General features: G+C 39.0%; 1 protein-coding gene across 1 annotated transcript in view; it reads left to right on the top strand.

Moving 5' to 3' along the window:
• The first annotated feature begins 489 nt into the window (after positions 1 to 489).
• Positions 490 to 26528, top strand: part of fgfrl1a (fibroblast growth factor receptor like 1a) — a 64980-nt gene continuing 38941 nt past the window's right edge. Inside the window, exons 1-2 of the mRNA XM_051127931.1 lie at positions 490 to 988; positions 1324 to 1420. Of these exons, the coding sequence (XP_050983888.1) occupies positions 1357 to 1420 (64 nt within the window). The 5' untranslated portion in view covers positions 490 to 988; positions 1324 to 1356. The remainder of the gene's footprint in view (positions 989 to 1323; positions 1421 to 26528) is intronic.

The following is a 26528-nucleotide window of genomic DNA, read 5'->3' on the forward strand; positions in this document are numbered from 1 at the left end:
CTTAGGCTACTCAAACATTTGGGCTCACTAGTGTGATTGAATGTGTAATTATTTTTACAGGTATTTTGGAATGTCAGAGCGTTGTTGCAAATGGCATTTGTCCAGGTCAGTTTTCAGTGAACGGTACTATTGGATTTAGTATGTGGTAAACAATGACGTTTTACAATCGGAATTGTCTTTTCACTTTTATTGCTTTTATTAATAATGATAATAGGCTACTATTAGTATATTAGTGATAACTTGCAATATGTTTCTCTATATATTTATATTAGTATTGTCTTTTTTATTTATAACAACAACAACAATAATAATTATAATAATATATAATATATTATAATTATTATATATATTATTATATATATAATTATTATTATTATTGCTATTATTATTATTATTATTATTATTATTGTGAAAGAGTTAAACAGTAAGAGTGAAGAGGCTCGCTGTGATTGGTCTAAAGTTGGCCGTAGGGCTGGACCGTCTAACAATCCTTAGTGTGTGTGTGTGCGTGTGTGTGTATGTGTGTATGTATGTCTGTGTCTGTGTCTGTGTTGCGTGTGTCTGGACGGCGAATTATTTAGCTAACGGTATTTAAAACACCGTTTTCATACAAATTTAGGTGCTGTAAATAATTTGTTCGGTGTGTTTTTTGTTTTATGCAGAATTTATGCAGTTAAAGTCAATGGTATTTGAACAGCTTGCGCGATATAGCGCGCCGTGACTGTCATCTACAGAAGTTTACAGCGATCAGCGCGTGTATTAAAAAGTGTCGCACGAAAATACATGACGTAAGAGCGTTCGGGAATACAGTTGAGCTTGATAATTAAACACTTTGAATTCGCTGGATCCAGTGTCGCGTGCATGAGGATTTCTGATGTAGCGCCAGTTTACATAGGCATGACTTGTCTGGAGTGTTTAAGGAGGATGTAAGCATGATATTTTATTTACCAGTCGCAAGGAACAGATTTATGAACATTTTCAACTGTTGGTAAGTCTTACATGTTTGACTTTGAATGTTTTACTGCATGCTTTATGGTTTAAAAAGTACCTTTTACCCACTTGGACCTGCTTTTTATGCACATGTACTGCTTATTTCACGAGTAAAATATCTCCATGTTGCAGGTTGCTGTGTTATGATTTAATGGAAGCAATACTATTTTATAAGACAACTTAAATGGTGTTAGAAATGTAATTCAATCGTACACACATTTACAAAAGTCCAGCAGAAGTTCATAAGTGTTTTGGCATTGCGCTGGTATTTCAGAGTAATCCAGAGTAATCCACCAGTCCTTACTCTCACTAACAGCTTTATTTCTTTCATAGATTGAAGAACCAGAGAGCCTTAACAGGGACATTATGGAACTTTTTTGGATGGTTTTCTTCATTTTTGACATTATTTTCTTGACAGACTGTGCTAGGGGTGAGTATATTTGCCCTTGTGAAATGTCTAAAAAAATTAAACCATTTAAAAAACTTGGAAGAGGGTGAACTGTTGGAAATGCTTGCTAAAATTCTCATGCTTTAATAATATTTTAATAGTCTTGATTAATACTACACAGTTTTAAAGTAGTTGTGTCACTGTATGTTGATTTTATGAAAATATAGCTGTGTTCTAGTTACAGTCACTAAATAGTCACATGCATGTCATGTGTGCTTGTCTGTGTGCTCAAGATTTTCATTAAAAATTTTAACAAAAGAATTTAAGCTTATTATGAAACAAACCTGTCAGGTACCTTGTATGTTTAATGAATTCAGCAAATTATGCGCTTTTGTAACTTTGCAAAATACTCACGTTAAAAATTGACGTTTGGTAAGAAAAATTATCTTGTTTGTGCACCATTCAAATGTGTCTTAATGTGATTTTATGTATCATTATGTGAAGTTGATTTTAACTGCATTGTGTTTAGTGTTTTGTTTAGTCTGGTGCATAGAAAAGTAATCATATTCAACGTTAATTAGTTGTGATATAAAAAGCTTGTGTAAGATTTAATAAGATGTGATATTCAAGTGACAGGCTAAACTTGATTTAAAATGATTATTTTTAAATGATGGCCTACAAGCATCTAATTTCAGTCCGTCTCTTGCAAATGTTGGGTTGAAATTCAATCGTCCTGGACCTTGAAGGATTCTTTTAACCTGTCTGTTGAGTTCCGGTCCAGATTGAGAGCTTGAGACTTTCGGGTTTTGTCACTGGCATTGTTTGCTGAATGCAGTCCTCTCGTATTAGCCATTCTCTGGTCTTCCTATTGGACTGAAACAAACCATCATTTCCATTCATAATGGGCTGAATGGGGGCCAGGGCCGCTGATGGGCAGATAGTACAGCTCACTGACTCCACTCCATCAGGGCTGCATGTGAAGCGTGATGGAGTCTCCCTTTTGCGTTAGCATACACCTCAGACTCAACAGCCTGTCACCGGAGCTGGCGTGAGAGAGAGAGAGAGAGGCAGAGCGACGTCTGTGCAGATTGCATCTGTGAGGGGCCCTGAACAATGTGGCATTCACGGTCACATAGCCCTGGCCTTCATGGAGATGCTTAGCCAAAAGTAAACAGAAATGCAGAAAGCAATGTGATTAGATTAGCCAATTATGTTTGTTTGCTGTGCAATATTGAAGGTGTGCCTCCCAAGCCAGGAAGATTTGTGTTTGTAAGGAAGCGCAGACAATTTGCCGCCTTGATCGTATCTGAAACGTGAACCTGCGGGTATGTTTGATATGTTGCGCTTGTTACAGACTTGTTTTGCACCTGACAGAACAAAAATTGGATCTGTCTATTGAAGATTGCTCAAATGATAGTCTCCAGCATTTCAGAATTTTAGAACAATGTGATGAGACGCAATGAACTGGCAGTTTAAATGTTCAAAGATCTTGTTCAAGTTCTCCCAAAATGCACCTCTGCTTTTACATCCAGAGTGAGGATGACATCTGTGATTTGGCAAATTAATATGGCACAATGCTATATTAATAATTATTTTAAAACGTCCAAAATTAATTCCAAAAATGAACATTTTAAATGCAAATGATGATATTTTTTGTTCAAACCTGTGATATTTATTTACCTCCATTGAAAGATTTAATGTAGGCTTTTATTCACATATAAACACTGATCAATGCACGTACATAAAGAACATCAAATATGGAAAATGGAGACATGCTTTCTTGACAAGTGAAAGCCAGTGAGATTTATTCCCATGTGTTGAATGCCTGTGACCATTTTTGATGTGAAAAGCCTTAATTAAATATATACATCATATAAAGTGATTGTTTCTTTTCAGAAGACAGATTAAACAGCTTGATTCATATGGCAATATGCATGCACTATTCACTTGAATCTTGAAAGTTTGGGGTAAATATCATTTTGGTTATATTAAAATATCTTCATTTTTGCTTTGAAGATGAAGAAATATCATTTTGAGGTGAATTGTCCATTTAAATACATTTATACTCTGTAATCTGTTTTTTGTACTATATTACAGTGCAACAGCTGCATCTTACATGGGGCCAATATTTTCAGGTCAACATGAAAACAGTGTTTCGAACCCATTTTACTTCCGTCGTCACAGAAAAAATGTAGGACAGGAATTGATTTTCTTCATTCTGAATTCTTTGTGGTGTTTAGAGTTGAGGGATTCGTGATGTCGGCTAACAAGAAAGATGTTTTACTGGCTAAACAAGTTATTGCATTCAGATAAAAGGAGGAAGACACTTTGGGCAGTATAAACAATAAAACGAGGAACATTCATTAAAAAAATCAGTTTTATCTTTAATGGTACTGTAGTGTTCCTATAGCATTTTACACTTTTATTTGAAAATACAAGAAGTCATTTGGGAAAGATAGTTAGTGCAGGACCTGTGGAGTAAGGTTCCTTTGTCCTTGACACGAGAGGAGTGCTTCACGTCAGATGACAAACATTTTCCGTTGTTAACGGAAGTGCAGCTTGTGCAGCACTGCCAGAGAATTATTACAATTGTGTGGCCTTTGCAATGTTTACAGATCTAGGCATCTTGAAGTAGAATAATTAACATCCGATTCCATCCACTGTCCACTCGTTCCAGCTGGTGATTTTGAATGTTTGTAAGTGCAGTATGCATCCAATCCCATCTGAATCACTTTTGGCCCATTCACCAGCCATGCCAAAAGCCGAGTTTAACAATCCCATGTGGAATTTCAACAATTTGTCCACGGGAAAAACCTTAAAGTGTGCCGTTTATGTGATGCAATGGCCTCATAGCTTGAATGGCTATCATTGTGTGTAAGACACTGAGAGGCTGTAATTAAGACCCTCAAGTCTTATTAGTCACACTTTCCCATTTTTTTGTTTTCTCAGATGATATCGACATGAATTATGCCCTCTGACAGGAATAACTTCAGCATTGGCTCATAGGAAACAAAAATACATTTGTGTGTGGTTTTTCATCAGTAATGCGTATTTTTTACTCAAGAATTGGGCTTGTGTGGGGGTGCTTTTTCAGGGGAAAAGAGTTTAAGTCTTTTGGGAACATATGGGATTGTGGGGGCTGAGCTCTGAAGATGGGCTGGAGTGTTTGTAGGCACGTGCTGATTTGTTTACACTGATGTAGACCACCCTTGCAGTATATGTCGATATATTCGCTGAGATGTGTGGATCCGAAATGTCAATGGAGCAAACATTCAGATGGTCTGCTTGCAAAGTAAACACCCTTGTGAACTCCAATCTGATGGACATTAAATCTGCATCTCTGGGGAAAAAAAAAAAAAAAAAAAAAAAACTGAAGTCGTAAACGTAACGGTGATTTTTCTCACCTCCCCCAACCCCCTTCATTTTCTTCTTCTTCTTCTTCTTTCTTCTTCTTTTAATCTTTTCTCTTTTCCTCCTGATGGTTTACTACCAGAAGACATGGGAAGTTAATTTACTGTGTTTAAGAAACATGGTTTTATATAATTGGTAACTCCATTCATCCCACTTAAATGCATCTCAACACAGTGGAAGGGTTGATTATTATCAGTGCTCCTTATCCTCAAACTTCCTCTGCTTGACTAGCATGGGTTTTGGAAGCACAGTCACTAGTACCAATTAGATGGTTGGATGCATGGTTTACCATGAAGATAACCTCTATGAGTAAAGCAGCCTGTAAATCTCATTTCCATTGAGAAAGACTCAAGGAATGGTTGTTAAGTGGGCCCAATAAAACTTATTGTGAAGTCAAATGGTGTTTACATAGTGGCCATTTTTGTGTCACCTACTCCCATTTGCAATAGACTGTGAGGGACATTCTTCTGTAATGAGGCGGAAAATGGTTGGGGAACATAAATAGTCTCATTTGCTTTGCAAACCTTGGTGTGTGATGCTGAAGTATAGCAGACCATGAAAAAATCAAATGCCTTCAGATCCATTTGGAATGCATGGTGGTCTTGCACAACTAAATTAATTTCATTCTTAATTATGCAATTCTTTTTTTATTTAAAAATTATTTTGATCAGTGACTGACTGTTTTGGTTAGTATAGTAATAGATAGTTTAGATTTGAATGTATATACTTCTATTAAGCACAGATTCATTAACTTGATTAGAAATAGAGAAAAGACACTTATAATGTTTTAAAAGAAGTCAATTTTAAATAAATGCTGTTCTTTTAAACTATTTATCAAAGAATCCTGAGAAAAAAAAATCTGTTTCCACAAAAATATTAAGCAGCACAAATGTTTCAACACTGGTAATAAGAAATATTTCTTGAGCAGCAAAATAGAATTTAGAATGATTTCTGAAGGGTCAGTAGACACTATACACTAAAGTAATGAAAAGCTCAGTTTTGCCCTCACAGGAATAATAGGAGTTCTGACATATAGTAACATTGAAAACTGTTATTTTACATTGTAGTAATATTTTATTGTTTTTGCTGTATTTTTTTAATAAATATATCCATTGTGAGCATTCTTTCAAAAACATTAAAAATCTGACCCCAAACGTTTGAATGGTAGTGTAGATATATTTTTATGGTTTCATTAGTGAGACATGCCAGTAATCAAGTGCTCTATTCATATATATATATATTTTTTTTTTTAATTTTACACACTATTTACTATTTCTTGATATACTGATTACAATACACGATTTACTATTTTTACAAACTATTTACACTAAAACAATCACTGAAAATAAAATTTTAATTAAATTGAATAAAACATAATGGATACTAACACATTTCTGTTAACCAGATATGGCTAGCAGTTGATGCTGGTTAATATGTTGATCTATCACTGTTTTAAATATTATCAGACTTTTAAGGTTGTGGATTATCTGGATGCCTTCAGACACCACTGGAGTGTTTTGTTGTGATATTGCCAGTGATCTATGTCACTCTGGTTAATGTGATTTTGATGATAGGCCATAAAAAGTGACCAAAAGGTCTCTGATCATGGGCATGTGGTGTCTCTTGCGGTGGCTAATAGAAGTTCACAGATCCAGCAGTACAGGTTGGGGAGTTTCTTCTCTGGCCTTGGCACCTCGCGGTGCCTGGATGCTGGTGCGGGATCTTGTTACTCGATGGGGGAGGTGCTCGTAATGATGGAAGTGTGAAAAGAGAAAAACCAGCCCAATTTGAATTGGGGGTTGCACGAATATTTAGCTAGATGCGTGACTAGGAGCATGAGTCTACCAAACCCAGGAGGTTCAGAAAATAACTTTTCTATTACGAGGCTTTTTTATCTGAGCAAAGGCATTTTTTAAATTACCTTATTAAATGTATCCTTGTTGACTTTTTACCAATTACTTAAATCAATCAGAATACTATAATTTGTTAAATAATTACATTTTATCAATATTAGTGGCCATCTTTACACTGCAAAAGAAGCTGCATCTGTTATGGCATTTATGTTCATTTACATTAACTGTTTAATTAATCTCAAAGGCCATATTTATTTACACAAGAACTGCATAAACTAATTATGCAGAAAAGAAAAGAACTCATTACAGAGAATGGCTGCAGTATTATAACAAATTATTGTTGATCATTGCTCTTGAATGTAATAATTGAGTAATGGTCATAATGATTATTAATGTTGTGAGCCGCATACTGCGCTGTTTCCAGCAGTGACTAATCAAAATGGCTGTGATTGGACACTGTATTCATAAGTTCAACAGATATGTGTGATTGGTTATATTTCTCAGTGCTTTTACATTAATTACGACAGTCATTATAGAATTTATTTTCATTCATTTTGGTCCCATTTTTGCCCCAAGTCCCCATTAATTTCCGGCTATGGTGCCCAGTATGTTAGCTGTCCCAGAGTGGAATTTGAAAGTCGATTACAGATGTCATGCATATGCCACATGCCAGTTCTTAAATTCTCTTTACTATAGCAAATTTACAAATTGTTTGTCCCAAAGCAATAAATCTTAGTCAGATGGGAAGTTTGTTAAACAGTCCGCTGATAGCTGCTGGGAATCAGTCCTACACGTTTCACACACTCACCCGTACTTCCTGGTCATAGCATAGGCTGAATAGCTCGTTGTTATGGGCCGGTGGACTGTGTTTGGCCAGTGCTCAGCAGAAAAGGTCAAAGGTCATTATATGGGACCAGGTTAGGTCGCATGCCTGACCCCCACACCAGAGGTCTTACAATAACATTTCTCCTGTTTTGTCTGCCTGTGCGTCACTTTTCCAAACGCTTCCCGTTTTGTGATTCTGACTTGTTGGCTTGGCGCTGCTCTGCACTGTCTGGGATGGCTCCCGCCCCCATATCCCCAGCTGTTCTTTTGGTTGCATTACAAATGAGATGTTGAAAAGCAATCCTCAGACTGGAGACAGCTCCCCTTGTTTTCTTTGGGATTTGGCATGTCAGTTTGTGTTGGGGCCTGTGCTTCACCAGCAGCTGTGTATATGTCATATGTCAGAAAGGGCTCTGATGCTCCCTGTGCAGCAGAAGTTCACGCCAACCTCCAACAAAAAGAGCACTGCGCGTGATTGATGGAAGGCATCTCTTGCAGTTGATGGAAGTCGCGTGACCTGCAGTTGCGTGATTGATGGAAGGCCCCTGGCACGCAAATGCATCAGTTTCCCAAATACATTTTTTTGTTTGTTTAGATAAGGTAGGGCACTTAGCCATACTGCTTCACTTGTGGTTGACCTGCCTTAGATATCAGCTGCGTCAAGAAATCTGCCGTCATACCTTGGAGCTTGGACATGTGTCAAAGATGCCGGTGTCTCCCAACTTTTGTAGGCGTTTTGTGTGGAATTGCATGACATATTACTATCCGAGTGGCTGTAGTAACAGCATTTTTGCTTGTTTCAAATGTTTTTTGTGATATTCCTTTCAAATTAATGCTTTTAAAATTGAATGCATTGACATTTATACGTTTTATAAGTGCGTTGTAGATACAAATACTTTTTGGGTCTGTTGTGTTTTGCTTTGGAGGTTTGCAGTCCATTTTTTTTTTCTAGCCCCTTGCAATTTGTTTTCAAGGCAATTAGGAATGTAACCCTCTGACCCTCATAATACCAAGCTACCCCTTTGTCTCTTAAACATCACAACATGCCTCTCCTGCTGGCATTCCCTGTTCAAGGTGAAAGGTTTTCCGTGCCTAAACAACAGCCGCAGAGTTGATTGACACTAAGTGACTGGTGGAACATACAAAGATTTCCTCACTATTGTCAGACAGAACACATCGACAGTTGTGCCCAGTTGTGTGTTTTTTTTATTTTATTTTATTTTATTTAACACTTCTTTAATCATTTTAATCATTTTTGTGAATAGTTATATTTTCTTTATTTTATAACAAATTGTTTTATTCAATTTTTTTTAATAGAAGCACCTTGTTTATGATTAGTATTTGAGCTGTCAGCATTAATTTAGCTCAACATACTTAGTTATATTTAAAAACATATGCAAACAATTTTTTAATCTCTTTCTGAGACAAAGTTTCTACTTGAGTGTTGTTTCTATTTTCTTTTTTTCTTCTTTTTTTAATGAATTAATATGTTGAAATGTGTTTCATTTATTAATTGTTATTTTATGGTGTGGTCGTCCCAGCTGAATCTTTGCAGGGCTTGTGTGTATGTGTGTTATTAGAGTGAAAAGCATAGCCAGCTGTTAGGTTGAAATCCACACAGGAGTTGGAATGTGTGAAGTGTGTGAGAGTTGTGGGAGTGGTTTCAGTGCTTGGGAATTGTGCTGGTCAAGTCTGCATTTATTTGAGATTTTCAGAACAGCTTACCACTTCATAGCATTAAATAAAGGTAACATTTAAAATACTGGTCAATACAGAAAAAAAACACACATCCAGTAGTGTCAGTTTAGTATATTGTTTAGAGTGGTTTTGGTTGCACCTGTGGAAGTCTTCATCTGCTGCTGGCTGTTATATGTCTCTCAGCCCCTCCAAGGATCAGGCCTGATAAAATTACCTATATGGGGATATAAGGGGCTCTTTTGTAACAGGTGTGGGTGTCATTTTTCCAGCCTTAAATTCATTGTATATTGGAGGTCCAGATAAACTCTTTCTCATACTTAGGAAGTGTTGCGTTAGGATGTTACACGTCACTGTTGAAGGAATAATTCACCCAAAAATTATATGGTGAATATAATTCTCGTGGTACGAGAAACAGAAAGCATTCCTTTGAGTTATATATTTTCCTGGTTTACAAGACCTGAATTGATTTGTCCACTGAGGTTCTTCTGAGAAGTTCAGCTCACTACCCTGTGATCCAATCAAAGTGGTTCACAATATTTTGTTTAAAATTATTGTTTAGCTTTATCTGAACTTTATATAATGCATAAGATGATACTGTTAGTGTGTTCTGCATCCTTTTTAAAGCTTGAAAACTTTAGTCTTCATTGTAATTGGTTGAAAAAGAGCAACCAGCACATTATTCAAAAATTCTCCTTTTTTGTTTCACGGAAGAAATGAGCATGAGGTAAATAAGTCAGTGATTATAGCATTTTTATTTTGCATGAACTAAGACAAGTTTAATGCTTTCTTAACAGACATAGACACTAGAGCTGTGTTCCATATAGAGGCCCTGTTTCTAAAAATATTTGGCAGGATAGCTGATTCACGGGCGGCTCCCATGGGCCTGATCATTTTATTTTGAGCTGGAGCGGAAATGGAGACTAAGGTTGTTCATGGGACGGAACCGTCAGTGAAAGACCCTCACGTGACGGCGATGGAAATGAAAATAACCGTGAGGCAGATGACAGATCAGCGGCCCGCGAGGGCAAAATTCGATGTACACTGACAGGTACAAGTGCCATGACGACGGATTCATTTGAGACAATATTGCAGGATTGCCAGCCACGTGAGGTTCCCCTTCAGTCAATGGACACTTTGTCGGATCTGGCCTTGCTTTTCGGGTCAGGGTATTCTTCTCCTGTGGCGCCACAATGAATACAGGGCTAAAGTGCTTTGCAAGGACAGGCTGACGGGGGATGGGGGAGATTGAAAAGGGAAACTACAGAAGTGCTACGTTTGTAATTTTATACAGGTACTTCATGTGGACCCCATTATGCAAATAGCCATAAGCCTTGGACCAAAAACAATGCTTGAATTGCTTTCCTTTCTTTTTTTAAATCTGAAATGATACAAAAGACCCTTTATGAACAGATTTATAGTGCACATTAAGAACACATGTAGCACATGGCCTGAGCGTCAACCCAGCGCTGTTTCACTCCCAGCTGCCATTGTTTGAGTGTAAGAACTTTGAGAGGAATGTCCTGCAACCCCCTTCCTCTTGTGCATCTAACTACCTCTCCAAACAAATGGAGGGCTGTGCTCATGAAACACTCAGTCTACATTAGATCTCTGTGCTGGATGCCATTCTTTTTTTTTTTCTTTTTCACGGGTCAACTTTACACGAGGTGTCTTATGTGCCTTCTTGCCCTGGTCAGGTGCCCACAGAGCGTGTAGATGAAACGCTTTCTGATGGAGACCTGCACAGAACAAATTAAGTTAGTCATGGCTGAGACACGGTGTGGAATGTGCAAGGCAGGAGGAGTGGGGCATAGACAGACTTCGGCAGAGGGCAGGAATACCGGTCTTTCATTGGAAAGAGAAGATACTGATAGTGGCAGTTCTATTTAAACATATTTTAAATGCATTCCTAAATAATAAATAATTCCTTTGATGCTGAATTTTCAGCAGCCATTACTTCAGTCTTCAGTGTCACATGATTCTTCAGAAATCATTCTAATATACTGATTTGGTGCTTAAGAAACATTAATGTTGAAAACAGTTGTGCTGATTAATACTTTTGCAGAAACCATGATATATATATATATATATATATATATATATTGCTTTTGTTTCAGGATTCTCTGATATATATTAAGTTCAAATGAGTATAAATATAAATCTTTAAAATATTACAATGTTTTCCCACTTTTGGTCAATTTAATGCATCTATGATAAATAAAAGTATTCATTTCTTTCAAAAGAAAAGAAAAAATGTTACTGACCCAGACTTTTGAGCAGTAGTGTAAAAACAAATAATCAATGTACTTGCTATTTTCAATATAATACTATGGGATTTATTTTTTGTTTGTTTGTTTGTTTGTTTGTTTGTTTTTACCCTAAGTGTGAGCAATAATAATAATGATGCACCATTTAAACTTTAAACTCTCACATTTTCAAAGGCACATAAAATATAATCCTTTGTTTAATACACAGTGTAATGGTCTAACGAAACATCTTTTTACTGTATCAATTTCCTATTGGAGCCAATGCAGATGCATGAAGTTATTTCAGGCTGCAGCTGTCCTGAATGTAAAGCAAAACGTGATTGGCTATAGTGAGAACATGCTACGATTGGTCAGTAAAATTTGTCTGTTATCTGATTGGCTTAAGTAGAAGGTGGGTGGAGTCCATGCATTTGTGGATTGGTGTGTCTTGATGCTAGAAATGTTTCAAAATCCACAAATGCACAGAATACCATTCACAAATGAACAGCAAGCGATCCACAAATGTGTGCAGCAATCTACAAAGGCACAAGGCATGATTGGCAAATGAATTACAGGCAAAGTTGTGTTTGTACTATAAAAAGATATTTGTGAATTTGTTTTTGTATTTGCAAAGTTCATTTTATTTATTTGTGAACTTAATGTTTATTAGTGGATCTCATTCTATTTATTTGTCAATATTTTTAATTTTTGGTAATCTCTTAAATCAATTTTTGGATCATAATCTATTTATTTGGAATAATGCAACAAATCTGTCTCCATATTATCACAATATGGATCAGGCCTCTCTATAATAAATCGCCCTTGACCTGCATCTGATGTTAAAGTACAAACATGGAGCTCCTAGTTAACGAATAATATAAAGTTAATTACAAAAGTGAGCTATTGCAGGTGCTGACCACCTATCTGAAGTGGGGTTAGTGCCCTAAGTACAGATAAGACACAGAAGTGTGATCGGACAGGCTCGTCTCAGTCTTTATCAGGCAGCTGGAGGCCGCCAACGTTAAACATTAGCCATAGAGATTATCTGCCACCCGTCCCTACAACACACACTGTTAATAGTTTTCCCTTGCAATACAGTTTTGATATCAAGCTGTTCTTGTGCTGTGGCACAACATTTTTCCCCACGTCTTTCCAGCAGTCTAGTTTTTTCACTGCTTAACCTACGACGACCTCAAGCCACAGTTTAAACTTAAGCAATTTCATATCAGCGACTTACACAACAAATTCATCATCTGGTGCCTCAAAATCAGATTTGATCCCAGTGGATTGTCAGATTAACATCATTAGGTTTTGAACATTTGTGAAAGCCATCGGTTGCCTTGTGGAAAGATGCAAATTGAGCAGTGTGTAGACTGGTGTATGATGAGCAGCCATTTATAGCTTTGTTTTTATTCTTTGTCGTCTGAGGGGAGGGAAGGGGCGGATATCTTATATACTCATGCCCTGCATTCCGGGCCTCTGTGAGCTGTTTGTCTGAGCGGTAAAATGGAATTAGCCCGCTCTGCCCTGCCAAAGAGCACACACTAGGATGTGTGACTGACTTGGCATGTTTGCCTAGTGCAGTTTCCCAAACGAGGGTTCGTGAGGAAACTTCAGGGGGTTCATGAGTTGATGAAAAACTAATAATTAAATCAAATGTAACATTAAAATAAATGCAAAGGGCTGAACAGCTAATCAAAAGCAGAAATAGCTAAATATCAGATCAAACACAATTAGCAATTAAAGCCTGTGGTTTCAGTAAAGAAGTATAGTCTATTATTTCACAGTGAAGAGCGGCACTGTGTTTATTTACACACATACAGGTGGTTATAGCGTGTTTTCAGAGTGGGTCGGTTCACAGTGTTGTTTTAGTATTTAGTAAAGTTTTAATTAATTGTTTATTATTCATTTCAATTTTTTAGTATTTCATAGTTTTACTTATTTTAGTACATCAATGTAAACTAAACAAAATTGAGACTAAACAGATGTTGCCTTGTCAATTTTTTTTTTTTTTTTCATTTCAGTTTATTTTAAGGAACACATTTTGTTATAGTTTTTGTTTTAGTTTTAGTAAATAATAATAACCCTGGGTCACAGTAAATTCTGGTTTTCACAAACTCCCTTTCTGCAAACGCTGTGAGTTTAACATGCGTTTGGAAATGCAGCATGTGCTAGGTTCATTTGCATAATTTTTAGCAAAGATTTACAGCATTTTACCAAATACTTTTTTGGCCAAGTTCTGAAGTGTATGGTTGAAATAAATAATTTATAAATACTAAATATAGGAAATATAAATAATAATTAAAACAATAATAATAATTTTAAATTAAAACAAAACAAATAAAAATATTAGATATTTTATTGTTTTACTTTGACTACTTGCATTACTTGCATTTTATTGTTTTACTATTAACAGGCATCACTGAATTGCAAACATTCATCGTTTTTGGAGCATAGCATTTGCGTGTGCTACCTGAACATTTCGTCCTCGTCCATATGTCTGTTCCCTGCTCAAACATTGGTCCCCCTCTGTGTCCCCATTGTTGAGTCCACACAGCTAACGTGGCACCCTGTAGAGGTCATTTTTATCTCCCCCCTGTGAAACATAAAGCCCCCACAGCAGCCACGTGTAATTGAAGTGGTGGCCTTTAACACAGTTTTTCGCCGGCACGCAATAAGAAGCTAGCTTTTCCTCCGGCTTCCCGGCCGAGGTCGCAGCCCAGGGAGTTCTCTGCTCCCTCTGTATTTTTTCAGGCTCCCCTTTCACATCCAATACATCTGGATAATTGTCATCCAGGCCCAAGTTTCTTCTATTGAGCTCTCATAAAAGTCTTTATAACCAGTGGAAGTATGTCGTCCTTTAAAACTCCTTGAGGTTCTTGGCTCGTTAGCTTGCAAAAACAACGCCTTCTGAACATGTCCTTTTCATAGCTTTTCAGCACTCTGATTTCCAGACTTGACTGCAACATTTCGTTCCTCAATTCGTTTACACCGAGAAGACAGGTGCTGTTTAAAACGAACATGATCTGGGTTAATTTGGAGGGACAGACCATGCTTTGTTTCCAGTGAACCTGTGGCCGTTATATAAGGTGAGATGGAGGTTTACACTCCTCAGAACTGACAGCTTTAAACGTTTCTGGAGTAGGTCCCACTGAGGTCTGGTTCTTTGACCAGCATTATTCATTTCCCTTTAAAGACACTTTCTACTTTGAAAATTATTTATCGTTTCAGTCTTTACATGGCAAAAAAAATTGTCTTAACCCTTTTTGTCTTGTTGTACAGTAAAAAAAAAAAAAAATCTAAACATTTTAAGCAATTTTGTTAGATTTATTCTAAAAATATATATTTTGGCAATTTGGCATGAAAAATAAACTTCATATGTCTTAACATCTTACACATTTATTTTCCTGAAATATATTTTTATTGTTTGAAGAATTCGATGTTTATACTAAAAAAATATATATATATTTTTTTTAAATATTTTTTTCTTAAGAGAACATATATTTTTATTTATTTATTTGGTTTTTAGTTTAGACCGAAAACCAGAAATTACATGCATCTGATTTTTAAAAATCTGCTATTGCACACTAATATAAATATAGAAGGAATAAGGAGCTTGTCATGTTCCTAGTTGTTTAATGCCAGAACAGCGAAGGGAACTTAAAGACTTTAAAGAATCTGCTGACTGGTCGACATGGCAACATTATCCGCTCAGCACCCAACACCCTACTGGCTTCTAGTCCTGAGATTCCCAGAAAAGTGTGTCTCCGTTGGGGCCGTGGCAAGAGCAGTGGCAGAACGGGAGAGCCAGCCAAACCTCTCTTTTCCCACCGCTCCAGCCCTTCATTAGATAAACCACTCACTCAATCACTGCTGCAGTTTGTGGGATCCTGTGCCATTCACAACATGTTTTTCCGCTCATCTGGAAGCCAAATACATGATGAAGCTGTTTTTGTACTGTATCTGTTTTTCTATTGATTGCTTGTAATTATATTGACAAAAGGCCTGTGTAACCATGCATTACATTACTATTTATTTGAAACTTCCACTAGAGACTTTTCCATTTTAAACTTTAAACCAAATTTAAACTTAAACTGTACAGAGAAAAAAAATGTGGAAAATGCATAATGTTAATGTAATTTTTTAATGTAATTTTTACTGACACAGTGCAATGTGTAATTTAAAATATGAGCGTTCTTGACGTTATACTGGCATGTTGAGCTGCTTGTGGTACAAACTTTTTTTTTTGCACAAATCCACCATGTAAAGGTGGGTGGTTGGCAAATTGCTATGATAGTCTGGTTTAGTGTCAATCGGCAACCTCCCCCTTTATCTTTACTTTATTGGTACTTGCAATTAACAGAATACATTGCAGAGTTTTGTGCATGTCTGATGTAAATACGAGCAGCCCCCCGCCTTAGGGCAGCGTTAACTGTCATGCTTTTGCAATTGGTAGCAATTGACCTATTGACAGCAGGGGAAATGGCTGCTCTTTACCTGTCTGAATAGAGTACGGTCTGTGTAAGTGGAATATTCCCATCACTTTCACTTGTCGCTCCAGGCGATGAGAGAAACACAAAGAGAGGCTCTTAAGTGAGGCAGCAGCATAGAGATATTGCTGTTGTATCTGAGATATACAGTCTTACCTATGCTACATATTTACAGTGCTTGTTATTTGTCAGAAGCTGTGGTTAGAGTTTGATCTAAACCCCTACATTTTTAACTTCTGCAATTATTTCGGCCTAGCGTATTAACTTCCTTCAGGCTGATGTTTGTAGATACATTTTAGCCTTTACCAGTGCTCTTTTTTTATAGGATTTATTATTTAATATAATTTTTAAAAATATTTGGATGGCTACTGTGGAGTGTTTGTGTTGTGAATTACAATATGATTAGTCTGGTCTTCCATGTATTTATATTTTCTTAAATGTGTTTATATTTTTACTTCCATTACTGGTATTTCCTTCTGCAAATGAAGTCACACATAATTTGCGTGTTATATTCCTAATAATCATATAAACTGCAAATTAAGGATTATAGTTATGCAAGAAAATCAAAAAAGTGTTTTGAATTTGGTCATGCCTTAAAATTCCTGATTTCTTGTGGATTTAGTATCATAAATGTGGTCTTAGAAGAATACTGATGCCTTTCTTTCTTTGGTGTTTGTATGTAGCGATTACCATTGATTGATTATAGTCATTGAGTTGCTGAATTCTCTTTTCATTCTAAAACTGAACCTCATAATAAGACACTGATGCCAAAAAGACCTTGAATGTAGGGTTGTTTTCCAAAAGAAATAGAAAAGATGAAATAATTCCAAAAAATGTTGCAATTACAGTTTTTAGTGTAACTTTCCAAACACTGGTTAGATTAAAGTGTAGTTTGCATTCTATGTTTTTATATTCATATGGGTCATAAAACTTCACAACAAACAATAGTTAGTCTTACAAATGAAAGAAAAGCAATACATGCTATTTAAATTAGAGATTGCATGGTTATATTAATATTTTTTTGTAACTGCTAAAGTTTTGACTGTTTTCAGCCTAATCAGTTTAACGTCATCATGGTGGTCTTTTTGCTTGTGTAGCTGTTGGCTCTGAAAACTTCATGGTGGCAACATGTGATATCCCACAATCCCTCTCATTGCAGCTTTCCCCGAGGGAGACCCATACTCAATCCGGCAAATGTTTTAGGAGGTTTTTCATTTCATCCGACTCTCATTGGCTTTTTTCCTTCCTTGGCCTGCTTTAGTAAACAAAATCTGGAGCTCACTGAGCAGAGTGTTCAGATGTTAATTGCCGGTCAAACTTCCTGGACCCGAAATGTTCAAATCCTTTATAACATTGAAAAAACAATTACTATAAGAAATGGTGAGGTTGTGTTCATGCCTGTTCTAGTTGTTAAGGGTTTGTAAATGCAAGTGAAGTCACAACCAATTCCATCTCGATTGTGTCACCTTGGGAAAAATCTTAGTATGGAGAAAAGGCCAACAGCAGCTGTTAGAGACCATACCATACATCATTACTGGAGTATGTTTACATTCCTTGTTCTACATTTTCAGCCAGCCATGAACCATTCTTCAAGATGGTGTAAATCCACTATAATTACTCCTGTTTTAACATAATCAAACTCATAACATCCTTTATATATAAAGTGATGTTCATGTATGACATGATGTTTAGAGTTTGGCAGTCACAGAGTATGTTATGTTCATTCAATATTTAGAAAGTTTCTTTGATTAATTTTTCCTCAAAGAACTAATTTATAAAAATGTTTACTTAATATGTCCTTTACACGTTTGATTTCATGCATTTGACACGTTTGATTTGAAGTGAAATATTCCTGCTTGAATAGTTAAGAAATGGTCTAAGAACTGTTGACCAGCACAGAAACAAATTTCAGCTTTTCTCTCAACTATGCAAAATTTTATGTAATGGTTCACCCCCAAAATATATAATAATAATAATAATAATAATAATTCTGTCATTCTAGTCTCAAATGCATAAAACTTTTGTGTAGAACACAAAGATATATTTATATTCACTCATTATTTTGTCCATCCTTTTTTAATCATATTTGATGTGATCTATGTATGTGTTGATCAATATTTATATGTGAATGAAAGCGTAATTTTTACGTAAAAGCGTAAAAGATTTTATCATATATAAATTGTGTCTCTTTGGAAGAGTTTGATTAAATTGCTCAGTTCATACAGTGTTGGGCAGTAGCGTCGCTACAAGTAGTGACGCTACTAGCTTAACTACATTTCTCAGTAGAATGGGTTATTTTTGCTAAATGTCCCAAAACAGAAAACTGTATAATCTGCAAAAATGGGACCAACTAATTTCTGAGAAAAACGTTATTTCAACCCAGAAAAATGGGGTTAAAGTTATTCTTTTTGACCCAACTTCTGGGTTAAATACCTGACCCAAATGCTGGGTTACAATAACCCAACATTGTAGTTAATATAACCCAACTTCTGGGTCAAAAGAACAACCCCAATATCTGGGTTGAAATAACCCAGAAATTAGTAGATCCTTTTTTAACCAAAGGTCAAAGGTCAAAAATAACCTAACTTGGGTTACTATGCCAGTATGCCTTATTTCAGAAAATAAAACTTCAGGCACTTACACACTTCAAGCACTTTTACATTTTTATTGCATTAAATTAAATTAAACTCTATATAAAAAAACACACTTGGACCTATTTATTTTAGGTCACACTGTAATAACATTAGACATTACAAAAATAGAAAAATAAACAACTCATTCTCTCTCAAACATTTGACAACATTCAATAACTGGATTGAACTTGAGGCTTAAAGTCTTCAAACATTGGTTGTGTCATTTACTGCAGCTTAACACAATTAAACAGTTCTGCAATTAAGCAAGGCAGTCTTAAGAAATTTGACAGGTTTTGATTCAGATCCCTCAATCTGATATACAACTTGCTGCAGAAACTCCCATGCGGGAGCACACTGCTTGGGGTAGTTGATATCAAGAACATAAAATGCCTTGAAACACACGTCAACTGCCCGAAGCAGTGTGCTCTGAGGGAGTGCCTGACCAGCTAATAACACAAATGCCTGAGAAGCACATTGCTGGGGATCTCCCAGCGCCAGGACAGAGGGGAATGGCTTCGATTGCAAGAGGTATTCCACCATATTTGTTCCAACCTAAAACAGACAGAGACAGAAAGATATGTGTAGTGTAGAAGGTGAATTGTAAGCAAGATAATAGACTACCAGTTTGTGTTATAATGCTGATACTAACTGTACAAGGAAGCCAAATGAACTGTGGTTCTTAATTGGTGTGTTCATTTTGAGTGGGTCATGAATGTGTAAAAGAAAATGTGGATTGAGAACCACTCAGAGTAATAAAACTTAACATCTTCAACTTCACTTTCTAGCTACCATAGATGGCATCACTCAAAACTGAAATACAACTGCGAGGAACCTTGGAGTTGTTTTTTTTTTAAAATCAGGATTCACCCTTTAGCTTTCACATGAAACATGTCACTTGGATTGCCTTCTTTCACCTGTATAGTATAGTTAGAATTAAGAATATTCTCTCTCAGAGTGGTGCTGAGAAAATGGTCCATTGTACTTACAGGCATTTGGTGTATGAACGCTGTCCGGGACTCTTCAATGGAGTGCCGGATAGTCTTCTTCCCAACCCTGTAGACGGCCTGTGGCACCATGGTGGGTAGCAGTGTTAGCGCTAGTTCCCCTTTGGCATCTGTAGGTTAACAATATTCTAGGTATCAGTATGTGTGTGAAAAAATAAAATGACTATAGAAATATGTAAATGAACAGATATTTGTGTCTCAACATACAGACAAATGTGACCAAAAGGAAAGGAATCACAGGACCCTTGCCATAGAACACACAAAAGGTCAGTTTTAATTTACCCAGTGTCATGTCCTCAACAGAAAGTGAAGGGAGTTTATTGTCCTGCTTGGCCAAGTACAGGACCTTTTCAGCATATTCAGGGATCCAGGTCTCAAATAATTTAGGTGCAGCCTCACCATGCAGCACCTGGAAGTCCTGTGCTATCTAAAAAAAACACAGGAAACAAAGGAAAAAAATGTGATATCCGCTCCTTTGATACAAAATGTAAATAAGATATTGCTACTATATGTTCCAGTGGAACCATACCATGCCTGGACTGGTGAGAAATAACTCTGAAGAGCTTCAGGAATTTAAGCCTGGGGCCAACTTTGGGGACAAGATTTTTGATAGTGTCCTCATCTAAGAGAAGAAATGCCTCCTCATCTATGTCTTCACCTGAAAGACAGAAAACAAGACAACATGAGTATTGTTAATAAGTGGAGACAATTGTGAACCACTCACCAGACACTCCTTGATTACCAAAGTAACAAATAATCACTTTTAAGGGAATGCTGTTGTTTTTTTGTTTTGTTTTTTAAAAAACGTGGCCCAAATTGCTAGTTAACTAATGTGGTTCTTTTGCAGCATTACCCATTTTGTGTGAATGACAGTCTATACTGTCCATCTTTTCTTTCATTAAGTGTAATAATGACATTAATGCAAAGGTGAATATCTGGCCCATTATTATGCATAACAGCTAAAAGACAAGGCACAAGTATCTTTTAACTATAAGGGTTATTATAGATATGCATTCCCCACTGTCGAAGAAGTTGTGACTGTCACAAAATCTTGCACTGACACATTTAAGCCATATTAAAGAAAAATGTTTAGGTATAGAGAGATGATATGAGGGCAGTTAAGAGTAAAACGCTCACCTCTAAAATTCTCTATCAGCTCAGACAGCCGCCACTCAGTTAGCTTATCAGCGACATAGCTGTCCATTTAAAATGACCTGGAGAAAACATAGCAATAGAAGTTAGCAACAATTTGAACAATTTGATAAGCACAGCGCAGCTGGTTAACATAACTCAACTATTGTGTTGCCTCGTCGCTTTAGCCACGGCTAAAGGGGGGTTGCACACTGGACGAGAAGCGTATTTAAAATTCCAACACATTATTCTCTATGAGTGTACACACACCGGCGGCGCCATTTGGCGCCATGTACATAGTCTTATATTAAATTTACACTTATTTGTCTCAAATCGTCGTTAATGTATATACTGACTTCACCATGTGCTGCAATATAAATTTAGTTTTACATTAATTTACAGAAATCGGCTATTTGAATGAAAATTGCTGATGTTATTGGATTTTCAGGTGATATTCTCAATTCATTCAGTTAACAGACGCTCTCAGGTAAAGTGTTCAGACTGCAGACTCAGCAACGGTTGTATTTAATTATACAGTACAATCATAACATAGTACTGGCATTATCTAAATCCATAATGTCCTTAAACATAACAATATTGCTGGCCATAAACTGAGAAAGTACGCGATACCTCGAGTTGTCCTAGACGCGGCGAGGGCGGCGCTTCTCGTCCGATGTTTGACCCCCTTAACGCGGCATGAAGTCGCCACTAGCTGCACACTTATCGTATTACCACCAGTATTATAACAATGAGATAAGTACAGCACAATTTATGAAAAATAGAATTTAAACACCGTGTAAAGTGAATTCAGTCATTTTCTTCTAAACACATTAAATAGGTCATACATGTATTTCTCAACGATGTGTAAAAAGCATTTCAACCATTTTGACATCCAATTTCATGAACTTATCGTTATTTTTAATCATTCAAATTTGGCTGGGTGGTTAATAACACTTTCTTCTTTAGTCTGAAAAACTCAAAACACATATTTATTTTGACTTTACACGGACTTTAAACTAGTTACATGTCGCGATATCCGCGGGCGACTACATGCTAACCACAGAATTGCCACGGTAAGCCATGGTCATTTTTTCAGCAAATGGTGCTAAACTACCAACGGGGACATGGACACAGAAAAGTTTACGTTACATTGACACTGAAAATACTTGCTTACCTTGAATACGCGACGAAGTTGCACCGAAGAAGCCCAGGCCAAAAAGGATCGAGCGCGAAGTTCAAGTGACGGTTATTTCAAACGACTGTTGTGAGAAAATTCCAGAACAACAGCGGGGGGAGGGGGGAAGGGTCGTGAACCCAGAACATGGGTTACTCTTTGAAAAATAACCCATAAACCTAAACAACCCAGGAATTGGGTCAAAATATTAGCCCTATAACCCAGAAAATGGTTACTCTCTGAAAAAATAACCCATAATTTTAACCCAACACAAATAACCCAGAAAATGGGTTAAAGAAATAACCCAGGAGTTTTTAGAGTGTATGGGAACGCCTTCAGCATGACCGCGCTCTGAATCACGTGTGTAATCAAACCAATGGAAGAGTGAGACATCACTGACCAGGAAGCATAAAAGCACGTGCGCCAGAACGAGCCTCAGCTTCCAGGAGAGAAGCAGCGCTCGCAGGGACGCAGGAGGATGGCCACGAGACGCGGCGTCTCGTTCCCTTCGGGGAAGCGGGGTTACATACGTAACCTGAGACGTTCCCCTTCAGGAACTCGAGCCGCGTCGAAACGCTATGGGAACGAGATGCCCACGCCGCCAGACCCCAGTCCCTGCCTAGGAAGTGCTAGGGCGAAGGACAGAGGAACCAGGAGAGACTCGCAAGTCGAGTTCATAAAACCTTACAAAAGTAAGGGGCGTGGACCACCCCGCAGCGTTACAAATGTCTTGCATGGGCACTCCAGCAAGAAAGGCCTTGGAGGCAGCCGTGCTCCGAGTCGAATGAGCTCTGACCCCTAAAGGAGGAGGGAGGTCAGAGGACTCATAAGCTGAACAAATAGCGTCCACTATCCAGCGGCTTAAGGTCTGCTTAGAAGCAGGGAGGCCCTTCTTAGGGGGGGCCATAGCAGACAAAAAGTTGGTCTGACTTTCTCCACCTGGCAGCTCTGTGGACGTATGTGTCCAGCGCCCGCACCGGACACATACAGTTAAGCTTCTGCTGGTCAGAATCCCGGAAAGGAGGAGGACAAAAGGCCTGAAGTAAGACAGGCCGTGGTGTCGAGGAGGGGACTTTAGGGACATAACCCGGACGAGGGTAAAGGAAGGCTTTAGAAAGGCCTGGAGCAAATTCCAGGAAAGAAGGGGCCACAGAGAGGGCCTGAAGATCCCCAACTCTCTTTAGGGAGGAAAGGGCAAGAAGAAGGACAGTTTTCATAGAGAGAAATCTGTCAGAAATTTCCTCAATAGGCTCGAAGGGAGGCCTGCAGAGAGCCTCTAACACCACGGACAGGTCCCAAGTTGGGACACGGGGTCATACCGGAGGCCTCAGCCTCAGTGCACCGCGGAGGAAACGTGTAACAAGCAGGCTTGTGCACAATTCAGAATTGAATTGAGAATGACTCCTAAATTCCAATTCAATTCTTGAATTTGAATTGAATTTGAATTGGTGTCAAAAACAGGATCTAGAATTACAATTCAAATTTGAATTAAAGGAAGCAGAATTGCAATTCAATACAAATTCAAAGAAATTCATATACGTAAGTGAAGTGTTTAACAATGAAGCTTTACAATATATGTCAGATATGATTTTGTTACATATTCTATAAATGATATTAGTTTGAACTACTTGTACAGATTACATTAACAGGAAATGTTTCCCCCCAGCAATGAATGTTAAAAGCTCTAGTCACAGAACACATAATTAAGTTTGATTCATTGGAATTGTAATTTTGTGGAACACAATGGAACGTGACTCCATATCCCAGAATGCTTTGCTTTAACCAAGTATTTAAAATGATACTATTGAGCTATTGAGGATTAGATGCAACAGTGTTGCTCAGTGAGTTTTGCATTGGAATAAATGACAACTGCATTTACAATGACTTTGTGTTATTTGATTACTTTAAAATGAAAATAACATTTTGAACAAAACTAATCAAACATTGAGGGAGTAATTTATTTCAAGAATTTGATCATTATCTATATGTTGGAACAAAATGTATGCAGGGTTGAGGAGTGACTAGTTATGTGTAATGAAATTATGCTATTAAATTACAAAATTAATGTAATTGTATGTGAGATTCAACACATTCTTTCTGTTGTATGACTGTGTGGAATGTCTTTGAATTGCCATGAATTTAATTCCACTTCCTGTCATTCCAACTCCAATTCAAATTCAACTTCCTGTGGGGCGGAGTCAATTCAATTCAAATTCCAACTCATGAATTGAATGGCGGCCAATTCTGAAATTCTGAATTGTGCACAAGCCTGGTAACAAGGGGGTTCTTACCCACAGAAAGACCACCAAGAGGGGCATGGTAGGCCGCAATGGCCGCCACGTAAACCTTCAAGGTGGAGTGGGTTAACCCTGCGGATAGCCGATCCTGCAGGAACTCCAGCACTGAGCCAACTGGGCAGTTAACTGGGTCTTGTTGGTGGCGTCCGCACCAAGAAGTGAAAAGCTTCCACTTCAAGGCGTACAGTTTCCTCGTAGAGGGAGCTCTAGATTGGAGGATGGTCTCAACAACCTCGGTTGAGAGACCGGAAGCTAAGAGGTGCGCCCCCTCAGAGGCCACACCCAAAGTTTCCACAGCTCCGGCCGGGGGTGGAGAATGGAATCCCCTGCCTGTGAGAGGAGATCCCTCCTGACGGGAATCTCCCAGGAAGAGCCATCGAGGAGAGAAATCAGGTCCGAGAACCACACTCAGCCCGGCCAGAATGGGGCTACTAGAAGAAGGGACACCCGTCCCGGCGCACTCTCTCTAGAACTGTACCATGGCATCCAGCCCCAGGGGAGCTGGATGAACTAGAGAGTACCGGAGGGGACATTGCGTGTTCTCCCTCGTGGCAAAAAGATCCACCTGGGCTGGACCAAACACTCTCCAGATCTGCTTCACCACCTCGGGGTGAAGCATCCATCCCCCGGGCCTCGGCCCCTGTCTCGACAGGATGTCTGCTCCCAAGTTGAGATACCCAGGTACATAAACTGCTCTCAGCGAGAGGAGTTTGCCCTGGGTCCACACAAGGATCTGGTGCGCCAGCTTGTACAAGGGGCGCGAACGCAGACCTCCCTGGTGGTTGATGTAAGAGACTACCGCTGTGTTGTCGGTGCAGACCAACACATGGCGGTCTCTCAGGTCTGGGAGAAAGTGTTTCAGAGCTAGAAACACGGCCAGCATCTCCAGGCAATTTATGTGCCACGTGAGTTGGTGACCGCAGGCAGGGTGGCCGTTCATGACCGCTCCCCAACTGGTGAGAGATGCATCCGTCGCTAGCGTTACACGGCGACAAGGAGCTCCCAGCACCGGGCCCTGAGACAAGAACCAGGGTCTCCTCCACATGTCTAAGGCACGTAGGCATTGCCGCGTCACCTTGATCATGCGGAGTGGGTTTCCCCTCGGGGAGAACCCCCTGGTCTTGAGCCACCACTGTAGGGGTCTCAGGCCAAAAGGTATCACGTTGGACGCAGCTGCCATGAGACCCAGCAGTCGTTGAAACTGCTTGACAGTGAGTGACCCGCCCTCTTTCACTCTCGCAACTGCAGTGAGGATCGACTCGATCCGAGCAGGAGACAAACGTGCCTGCATCGTGGTCGAATCCCACACCACGCCTAGATAAGTGGTTCTCTGTAATGGAGACAGCACACTTTTCTTGGCGTTCAGTCTCAACCCCAGCTCTTTCATGTGAGGGAGAACGACATCTCGATGCCGAACCGCCACCATCTCCGACTGGGCCAGGATCAGCCAGTCGTCAATGTAGTTGAGTATGCGGATGCCCTGGAGTCGCAGAGGAGCCAGAGCTGCATCCACACACTTCGTAAAAGTGCGGGGGGAGAGTGCTAGGCCTAACGGAAGAACCCGGTATTGGTAAGCTTCGCCCCTGAAAGCAAACCTCAGGAACTTCCTGTGTTGAGGAAGGATGGAGACATGGAAGTATGCGTCTTTTAGATCTATTGTGACAAACCAGTCCTCGGACCTGATCTGAGACACGACTTGTTTGATGGTGAGCATCTTGAACTTCAGTCGCATGACTGAGCGATTCAGCAGACGCAGATCTAAAATGGGACGCAGGCCCCCATCCTTCTTCGGAACAATGAAGTACCGGCTGTAGAACCCAGACTCTCTGTCGTGAGGAGGGACCACCTCGATGGCCTCCTTCCTCAAGAGAGTAGCTACTTCCTGTTCCATTACCAGACCCTGCTCGGGGCCCACCAGAGTGGGAGAGACCCCGTTGAACGGCGGAGGTGGTGCGCCGAACTGAATGCGATAGCCTCGCTCTACAGTGTGCAGGACCCAAGCAGACACATTAGGCAGTAGTTTCCACGCTGCCAAATGATCTACTAAGGGAACCAGTCTCTCAAAACTGGCCTAACTGAACTAACGACCCCTCCGCTACGTCGTCGGGCGGAAGAGACCGGGGTGAATGCTCGCTGGAGACCACTGCGCCCTGAAGCACCGGCAGGGTTGGCAGAACGGCCTCCCGAGGGCACAGGGGAGAGACAGACACCGAATAATGCGGTGTGACCCGCCTCTCCCCGGATGGGGCTGCCCCTCAGGTTGGGCTTAGCCTGGGAAGCCCTCGACCTAGAGTGTTTGACCACTCGCTCTCGTTGAGGAGGAGTGCGAGTGGCCACGCTCTGTTTCTGTGTTTCCCTATAAGAGGAGCTGGTAGACGGCCGGAGTTCCTG

This window comes from Labeo rohita, chromosome 14 (assembly GCF_022985175.1).
Source record: "Labeo rohita strain BAU-BD-2019 chromosome 14, IGBB_LRoh.1.0, whole genome shotgun sequence".
Lineage (NCBI taxonomy): Eukaryota > Metazoa > Chordata > Actinopteri > Cypriniformes > Cyprinidae > Labeo > Labeo rohita.